The 9420-nt window shown below is 44.1% G+C and overlaps 1 protein-coding gene across 1 annotated transcript in view; it reads left to right on the top strand.

Annotated features, from left to right (window-relative positions):
- Positions 1-9416, top strand: part of LOC102370761 (sodium channel protein type 2 subunit alpha-like) — a gene marked incomplete at its 3' end in the record, with an annotated part of 30980 nt that extends 21564 nt beyond the window's left edge. The window contains exons 5-7 of the mRNA XM_006038069.1: positions 6037-6100; positions 9037-9178; positions 9363-9416. Coding sequence (XP_006038131.1) covers positions 6037-6100; positions 9037-9178; positions 9363-9416 — 260 coding nt within the window. The remainder of the gene's footprint in view (positions 1-6036; positions 6101-9036; positions 9179-9362) is intronic.
- Positions 9417-9420: the final 4 nt, after the last annotated feature.

Genomic DNA, 9420 nt, shown 5'->3' on the forward strand with positions numbered 1-9420 from the left:
GGGGACTCCGCTGCCCACTTCCCCCCAGGTCGAATATGACCCATCCACCACCACCCTCTGAATACAACCCTTTAGCCAATTCTCAATCCATCTGACCGTGTAGGCATCAATGCCACAGTCGCACAGTTTTTTAATGAGGATGGGGTGGTTGACAGTGTGAAAGGCCTTGCTGAAGTCCAGAAAGACTACATCCACAGCGACACCTGCATCCAATGCTTTTGTGACCTGATCATAAAAGGTAATCAGGTTGGTCTGACATGAACTGCCCTTAATGAAACCATGCTGGTTGCCCTTGAGCATCATCCCCGATGCCGGCCCATCACAGATGTGCTCCTTGATGATCTTCTCAAAGAGTTTCCTCAGGATTGAGGTAAGACTGACAAGCCTATAGTTGCCTGGGTCCTCCCTCCTCCCTTTTTTAAAGTTGGGGACCACATTGGCTATCTTTCAATCATCTGGCACCTGGCCCGAGCACCACGAGCGCTCGTAAAGCCGTGCCAAGGGCCCTGCAATAACCCCTGCTAGCTCCCTCAACACTCTGGGGTGGAGAGCATCTGGATCTGCTGATTTGAACACATCCACCCCTCCAGGACAAACTTGGAGGTATGGGCTGGAGCTATGGGGAAGGAGGAGGCCCCAGGTCCTGAACATGACCACTAAAACTACATTCTGCCAGGGTCAGGAGGCCTGGTGGGATGGCCTGCAGTATGGCAGCCCCAGGGAATGCCAAGACTGCAGATCTTCCTTGTGAAAGGTGGGTAGGAGGTGCCATAAACTCTAGCCAACACACGCATGCACACAGTCCTGGCTGGGGAAAGCCCAGACCCGTCACATCTTTGACAGGCCTGAGGCTTGCTGGTTGCAGTGGAGTTGTGAGGCTCTAGGTGAGCTCAGCTTAGCTGCCTGGGATGCCAACTTTTGGATTGAAAAACCTTTTGTCAGGCTGAGTAAGCACCTGCAGTTGGTGTGCGCATTGTTCCTGGATGGAAGGAATAGTAAAGAAGCCAGAGGCTGACATGCACTGCAGGTGAGAAAGGCAGGCAGTGAAAATGGAAATGGAGACATCAGGGGGTCAGGGACAGGCTGGGGTGGCAGGGGAAGGGAGATGTAGCGGATAAAAGTGGAGAGGTTCCTAGGTAGTCAGATGTCCGGCAGGTTGTAGTATGTCATAATTCCAATGTCTATATCGAGTCCATGAGTTTTTGTTCCTAGGAAGTTGATGAAGTGCAGTTCATAGGCTCATCTGTGAAAAGAGGTTCATAAATTCCCTTTGAGGATCAGGCCTGAGAGATTGGAGACAGGTGTTCTTGTCTTTGATAGATTTTCGGTGTGCGCTCATTCTGGTGGGTAGTCGTTGCTTGGTGTCTCCTACGTATTTTCCATCTGGGCACTTGGTCACACATCATGAGTTTTGCTTGCCAGCAGCTTGAGGTGTAGTTTCCCAAAAATCCCTGAACCTATCTCCTTGAAACTTGGCAGGCTTCATGGCCTCAGAAAAGGCTACCATGCCTGCTGTTTTCACCCCCCTGTGCCTTCACACTTACAAGTGACATGAGTTGTGCTTTCAAGAATTAGAGGTACAGTTTCCCCAAAACCCCTACACATATATCCTTGAAACTTGATAGGTTCTGTGGCCTCAGCAGGGGCTACTATGCCTGCTGTTTTCATTCAAATCAAGTAACAAATGACAAAGGTATAGTCAGTTTTGTGATTCCCCTGTGAAGTAAAGAACAATGGGTCATTCATGGACCATTAACTTCTTTAGCTGCCTAAATACCAATATCAGAGCTGCACGACAGTGCCCTGTCCCTGCCTCTCTGCATCCATGCTGCTGACTTTAGTGGTCAGTGGGCCAGGGGGTGGATGGGAGGACAGTATCCTGGATTCGCATTGTCTCATATGGTCATCCTCGCTCTAGATGACTCATCACATTTATTTCAAAGTTGGATGGTGTTTTGAGAACAAGTCTTGGAATTACAGGAAAGAAGAAATAGTCTCATGATTCAGGCAATTGATTACCACTCTCAGGAACTGGGGGTCTATCCATCTACCACAAAATTCCCCATGTGATGTTAGTCTAGTTGCTGAACCCAAACTTTTTATAAATGGTCATCTTCTGGATGGCTAACTTGAGACACTGTGGTCTGATTTTCAGAGCTGCTGTAACTTTAATGAATGGGAGCTGTGCCTTGAACATATGAAGGGTTATACAGTGCTTTGTGCTCTGGGAAAGTATGTCCTTGGTGTAAGGTGTGGTGGGCCAGTAGGGGGTGCTCCTGCGCTGAGCCACCTACCTCACTGCACCCAACTAACTTCCAGGGTTCGAGTGCCTCCCTGGGGGTGCCTCACATCTAGCTGACCCCCTTCTTGGAGCACACTCACTAGCCTGGAGGTAGTGCCACCACCACCCAGGGTCTGGCTTGATCCTGGCACTGTACCCCCTAGGAAAAACAGGTCTAGTAGTCCTTGAGGGTACTCGACCCCCTGAGGTAGTGCCACCACCACCCAGGGTCTGGCTTGATCCTGGCACTGTACCCCCTAGGAAAAACAGGTCTAGTAGTCCTTGAGGGTACTCGACCCCCTGCAAGATCTTGCGGTGCTTCCCTCAGTCTGAAGCACAAATAGTGGTCTCCCTTAGTCAGCTGAACCAAGGGAACCCCAAGGCATAATCTAGACCCACTCCCAATAAGTCTCCCAAGCTAGGTACAGAGAACTTTATTGGTTACAAGAAGTAGGTTTGGAATAGAGTACAGGGTAGAGCAATATCAGAGAAATTCCATAGAGCAAACTCGCATGGCTGGGTAGCCTTTGATCATGCATCTGAGTTAGTGCAAGCTATATATCTAGTTAGATCTTGGGTTGCTTACTCACAAGTATCATCCAATGGCAGGTGGAGATTCCCTCTGGAGGCAGGCAGTTCATTGATCATAGGTTTCAAGAGAGAGAGCACGTTTCAGATGGTCCAGCTCTTCTCTCTCAGAGTTTTTATTATAGCTACTGCCCCCACCCCTTCCTGTGCAGTCCTTAACTTATATAGCCCTTATAACCTCAGTTACTTGGTCCAATGGAGACCAGCGCCTGTTGGCTGCCAGCCAAACAATTTGAAATGCATCACTGGTTGCTGGGCACTAGCAGGGTCAGGTTGGCATTACTTAGAACAATAGGGAGCATAAGCCCCTCACCCAGGTATGTGATGCCAGTCACGTAGGCAGAAGAAGCAGATTTCCCCCCTCCCTCAAGAATGTATCCAACTCAGGTTACCTAAAGAGATGTCTGCCCTCTGCATGTTAACCAAACTGTCACAGCAGAGTTTTTTTGGGGAGAGACAGAGGTGGCAATCTGCCACATAAGAAAACTGGAAATGCAAAATTAATGGAATCTTTTAACCTTGTTTCACCATTTTTCAGTTTCTGTCTGTTTGCATGTGAAATATATATATATAACTTGATATTTTAATATTTTAAAAATAATGTAATGTAACATTAAAGTCACAACTTTGAATAGTTAAAAGCAATAACAAATTAAGGCTCTTGTAGTAATCTCACTTTGTCCATGCTGGAAAAACAGGACACAACTTAACTAATGTTTTCTCATGTAAACATTTCAATGAGAGTCACATAAATATATCTGAAAGCTTTCATATAAGTAACCTTACTGAATATTGTGTTCCCAAGATACATTAAAGGGTTTGAAAATATCACATTTTGTCAATTCCTTTGTTCTATGTTATTTGTTTAGTCCCATCAACACTGGGTCAGAAGTAAGTCTGAACAGTTAAAATATGAGGGGTTTTTTTAAAGACTCCAACAAAAGAACACTGTTTTAGAATTAGTTTGATTGTATGGTATTTAAACATGGGTTCAGTATTGTTTAATTTTATGTATATCTTGTCATTGATCAATTTTGTATTTTAAACACAGAATTTAAACATAATTTCTAAACTCTGTTCCAAGATGGATGTATATAGATATCTAGTGTAAATTTTTGGTATCTGTAAGAACATAAAACTGCCTTAAAATATAAAATACATGCAACTATTATATGTACAAACTGGACAGAGAGAATTTTTTTGTGAATATTGCCTACTTAGTGGCTTTGTTGAAAAATGGTCTCAGTCCAGTTTTATCCATTTCAATATAACTCCAATTTAGTCAGATTTTTTCAGAGCTATACATCTGAGTCTCTTAAAACAGAATACTTACCACTATGATTGAATGGGATTTGTGTCAATATGAGTATCCTCCCAGCTAATAAAAATAGAACAGGGGAGGAGAGTATAATACTGGGAGCAATGTGGTCGTCTCCAGGTCAAAAAACCTGTAGTGTTTTCAATTCGATTAGGATGAATCAGTGTTGGAGCCAAAAATGTAATTTTGTTACAGCCTTCTGACAGTAGCTTTTTTTAATGTTAAGAAAACATTTTACAGAACATAATTCTTTAAAAGGTCAACTTTAACAAGTGTCTCTTCAAACCTACATTGAAATAAATCAGCCATTTAGGATTATAATCCTTCACAACAAATGTCTAATACAGTACATTAGCACCTTATTATGAACTGAAGGTCTGATCCCTGCTCCCCACTTAGTTTTGCTTCTCTGGTATTATCAGAGGGCACTACATTTTGGTATACATCAGTCACACTATACACTATGTATTTTTGCTGCAGAATTATCATGGACTCTTACCTGTGGGTTGTCCCTAGTTCCTCTGTTATCCAGAAACAAAAACCTTTTTGTCTAAGGGTAATGGTGCTTTTAAGTCAGAGTAGCTAGCACTGATGTAGTGTGGGATAGGACTATAAGACTGAGATGGGGCATTCTGATCCACTGTATCCAGGTCTTTGAATTTGCTGGCAGCCAATAAACCAAAGATTCCTAAAAATCATCCTATCTAATCCTTTACACATCCCAACCATAAAGAGAACTTCAAAAGCACCCTAGATTTTGCCCTGCATAAAAAACAGGGGAGATGAGAGTAACCTGTCACTCCAAAGCAGAAAACTGGTTAGTATGAGCTCAGAGAGTTCCAAGAGGAACATGATTCTCACAACAGAGAAAAGCAAAAATCGTCCTTTTGGGCTTAGAAGTTCTGGTTTTGCTCAAATTGTTATCTTTGCCTTTTTTGCAGTGAGGTTCCAGGCTGAATCATTTGAGTGATTAGAGTCCTTCAATGCCTTCCCACAATTCCCCTAATGTGCTCAGAAGGACAACAAGTTCTTTCGTAATTTACTGGGAAAGAATATACTATAGCACAGCTTATTTTACTGCAGTACAAAGAAACCTGGGATGGGGCTTGTCCTATTAATTCCTAACCCATACTTTTTGCCAGCAGTAACAATTATTTCTAGGTGCAAAATGGAGGTTTTAGTAAAGCTAGTCAGAAAATTTGGCATATTAAATCAAGCCATTCAAATCTTTTAAAATAGGATACATTCTATTTAGAAATGTATGTAAATACAAAATAAAATTCTATAACACATGGTATATTCCAAAGGCAAAGCATGCAATTTATCCAGCTGTACCTCATTTTATAGAATTCATTGTACATGTTGGTATATTGACAGTAGGAATTAAGGATATCACTGTTCAAATCATATTGTCATTTCTTTAACATTGTTTCTCCTAAAGAAAAAAAATATTCTTGCTTAAAGTTGGATTCAGAAAATAATTCTAACATTTTTATGTTAAGATTATTTATTTTATAAACCTCTTGTAGATTATTTTACTAAAATATATTATCTTGAAATTTTGGGACACAACCATGTAATGCTCAGGGAGTTGTTCTTACTTCTGGAAAGCATCCCACTGATTTTGGAAAGGTAAAATCATGCCAATCAACAACAACAAAAAACTATCAGACACCATAACATTTTTCTATTCAACTTTTCAAGTTGACTCGGTAGGGCAACTTGTCTAAGCTTAAGATTGTTTCTCTTCAACTTTGTTTAAGTGAGTATGGTGTATAATGGTGGAAGATATATTTAGTAATTTAGAATGACTAAATCTTATTGTTTTTACATTTATTTTATTAAACAGGACATTTTTACTTTCTGGAAGGGCAGAATGATGCGCTGCTTTGTGGAAATAGCTCAGATGCTGGGTAAGGACATATTTCATTATGGTTTATAGTCCATCATGGAAACAGGCTATATCATCTTCAAATACCGAATATACCCAGTTCTAAGACAAGGTTATTTCCTCCCATTTAACATGGAGGGAAACCCTGTTGTCTTAGAATCAAATATGAGGGACAGGGGTGGGGGAAAGCAGAAGGCTACTATGGCTTGAGCTCCATCCCCTACCCAGGGTTGGGGCCATAGCCACAGCTACTGCCTGCCCCACCCTATCACCTTGACATCCCACCATCTTCCCTCTGTAGCCTCTTCCCCCACCCCCTTCCCCTTCTTCATGTGACCTCTACTGCTCTCCCGCCCCCTCTTACCTTTGCTCTGTGCTGTCAGGCTCCATCCACACTGCAGTAAAAGGGTACTGCAGCCAGAGGCACAGCTGCTATGGAGGCTGGGCTAGGGCTTTGCTCAGTGCCCCAGGCTAGAACAGGGATGCCTCAGGCCTGCCAGCACAGAGCAAACCTAAGGAGGTGAAAGTGGGGAGCAGCAGAGGCTAGGTGGGAAGGGAAAGTGGGGGAAGCAGAGACTGGAGGGAAAGGGGAAGTAGAGGCAAAGGGGGGAGGGGGCCCTGAGACTTCATGGGGCAGAGGTGGCAGGGAGACAGCCATAAGCAGGGGGCAAGTTGCTTGACTTCCCCACACCTCCTGCCCTGTTCACTGCTTGCCACCCTGCAGTGGTGGAGGGGATGAATTAAAGATGACCTTCCAACAATTAGGTTCTCTACATGGAAAAATACAAGAAATGTATATATTTTCCACATATAGTGTCTAATTATTTAGGGGTGGGAGGTATCTTGATTTCTAGGTCATCTTCGATTCAGGTAAATATAATATATAGCATTAAAGAATTTGTGTGACCAGCCATTTCACACTTTTCCACTTTAGAGATGTTATTAAGATTTGATGCAAGATATTTGAACTTGGACTTGAGTTCCTGGTAACATTTAGGCATCTGGTCAAGACAGTGTTGTCTCTGTTAAACACTAATTAAAAAATATTAGTATTTACTTAATTCCTGGCTGGTTAAGATATACCATTTATTACTCTATTCCAAGATGAATTTTTCCCCCCATTTAATATGTCTTAGAATCGAGTATGAGGTGGTGAGTAGGCAGGCAGCCCTGTGGCTCTAGCTCTAGCCCTGACCTGGGGTCAGGACCAGAACCATGGCTTCTGCCTATTCCCCCCTCCCCATCCCCTGTCCTCCCAGTTCTTCCCCACTGCAGCCTCACCCCCACCATCTCTGTCCCCCCACCACCATGCAGGCTTTGCCTCTTCACCCCATTCCAGCACCATAGGCTCCATCTCTGCTTCAGCCTGGGGCATGGAGCACATGCTGGCTCAGGGGAGGCAGAGGGTGCTGACGGTGGGGGGGATTGGAAGGAAAAGGGGGCTGGGAAGCCTGAGGCAGCAGAGAGGCAGAGACAGTGGGGAGATGGGCACAAAGGGGCAGGTAGCAGAGGAGAGTAAGTGGTGGGGGGACAGGTGGCAGGAGACAAGGTTTAGGGCTCAAGGGGCAGGGATCCAGCTGCTTGACCACCTCCAGTGCCTGCCCTCCCTACTACTTCCCCCACCACCTGCCCCAATGCTTGCTCCCTTATCACCTCCCCACCACCTGCTGCCCCACTGCTTCCCCCTACCACCTGCCCCACTGCTTGCTCCCTTATCACCTGCTGCCCCACTGCTTCCCCCTACCACCTCTGCTGTCTCTCCCCCCACCTGCCTCCTCTATCACTGCTTTCCCAGATGCAGCAACACAGAGGATGAATTTAAGATGACTCTATAATAATTAAATTCTATACATGGAAACTATAACAAATTTATACATTTTCTATGTATAAATCTAATTATTGGGGGGTCATCTTAAATTAAGGGTCATCTTGGATATGTGTAAATGATAACAAAAGCAATGGTTAGAAAGGTAAATGCCTTTGCCACATTTGGGCTGAGTACTGATGAGTATCAGCATAGTAAAGGGACATGGAGAGGTGTCAGTATTAACAATTAAAGATCTGAGTTTGTGATTTGGATTAAATGTGGCAAGTTAGGATAAAATAAATATTAAAATGCTGCTAATATCAAAATGCAAGGCAGGATTACCACTTCCCATTGATATATTATATTTTTACATAATACATTTTTAGCTACTCTTAAAAACAATGGCTCACCTGTAGCTCACCAGCTGGGAGTTGCCAGAGGGTGGCTGCATAGGGCACTGGGCTCAGCAGCAGCAGCTGGGTACCTGCTCCCTGTCCCCTCTCTCAGCTTTTCATCACTGGCCTAAAAGCTCCAGTTGTGGCTGATGGCTTCTTGCGAACCTGGGCCTGGTGGCATTGTTGGTTGGTCCCCTACTTCCAACACCTGCTCCAGGCCCATGTTGGATACCTGGGGGGACCAAGTAGGTAGAAGGGGCTGGAAGGGGGGACCCATCCACCACCACCACTGTCCCTAGCCCAGCACCCCATACAGCTGCTCATAGCAGCTTCTGGCTGGAGCAAGGCATGAGTGGCCTGGGACTTCCCCCATCCCCAATTAGCTAGTGACAGTGGCAGCAGTGGGCAGGTTGCCCCTTCTGGCAATCCCTGCTGCAGAGGGGAATGAGGGAGTATGAAAGGAAGGGAGGTGCTGCTGAGCACTGGACTGAAAGAAGTGCCCAGAGCAGAGGGGGGCGGTGAGGATCTAGGAAGTCATACCTACTTTGTGAACACAAAAACAGTCCCCAGTAGCTGCTTCTGTGGTGTGATCTGCCTGTCAGGGGGTGGGGGGAGGTGCCAGTCACTTCCCCCACACCCCTTTTTCATTATCCTAGATTGACCTGTGACTATTTCATAATCCTTAACTTCTGTCAGTAGGTGACATGGACTGATCCTGGAATAATTATAAAATATCCTATTCCTCTCTCTGTGTAGTCAGTGTCCAGAAGGATATGTGTGTGTAAAAGCTGGTAGGAATCCCAATTATGGCTACACAAGCTTTGACACCTTCAGCTGGGCATTTTTGTCTCTGTTTCGACTGATGACTCAAGACTTCTGGGAAAACCTTTATCAGCTGGTAAGAACATTTTGTAAAAAAAGAAACCAAATCAACAAAGCAAAGTATTTTTATCTTATTGAATTATACAGATGGTCTAAAATAAATTAGACTATTACATCTCATAGAATCATATTACTGATGTAGAAGGCAGACTGTGCTCACATAGTAACATTAATAAAGCTCTGTTTATTATTACTTCCAGACCCTACGAGCTGCTGGCAAAACATATATGATATTTTTTGTTCTGGTGATTTTCCTGG

Source organism: Alligator sinensis, unplaced genomic scaffold (genome assembly GCF_000455745.1).
Source record: "Alligator sinensis unplaced genomic scaffold, ASM45574v1 scaffold1414_1, whole genome shotgun sequence".
Lineage (NCBI taxonomy): Eukaryota > Metazoa > Chordata > Crocodylia > Alligatoridae > Alligator > Alligator sinensis.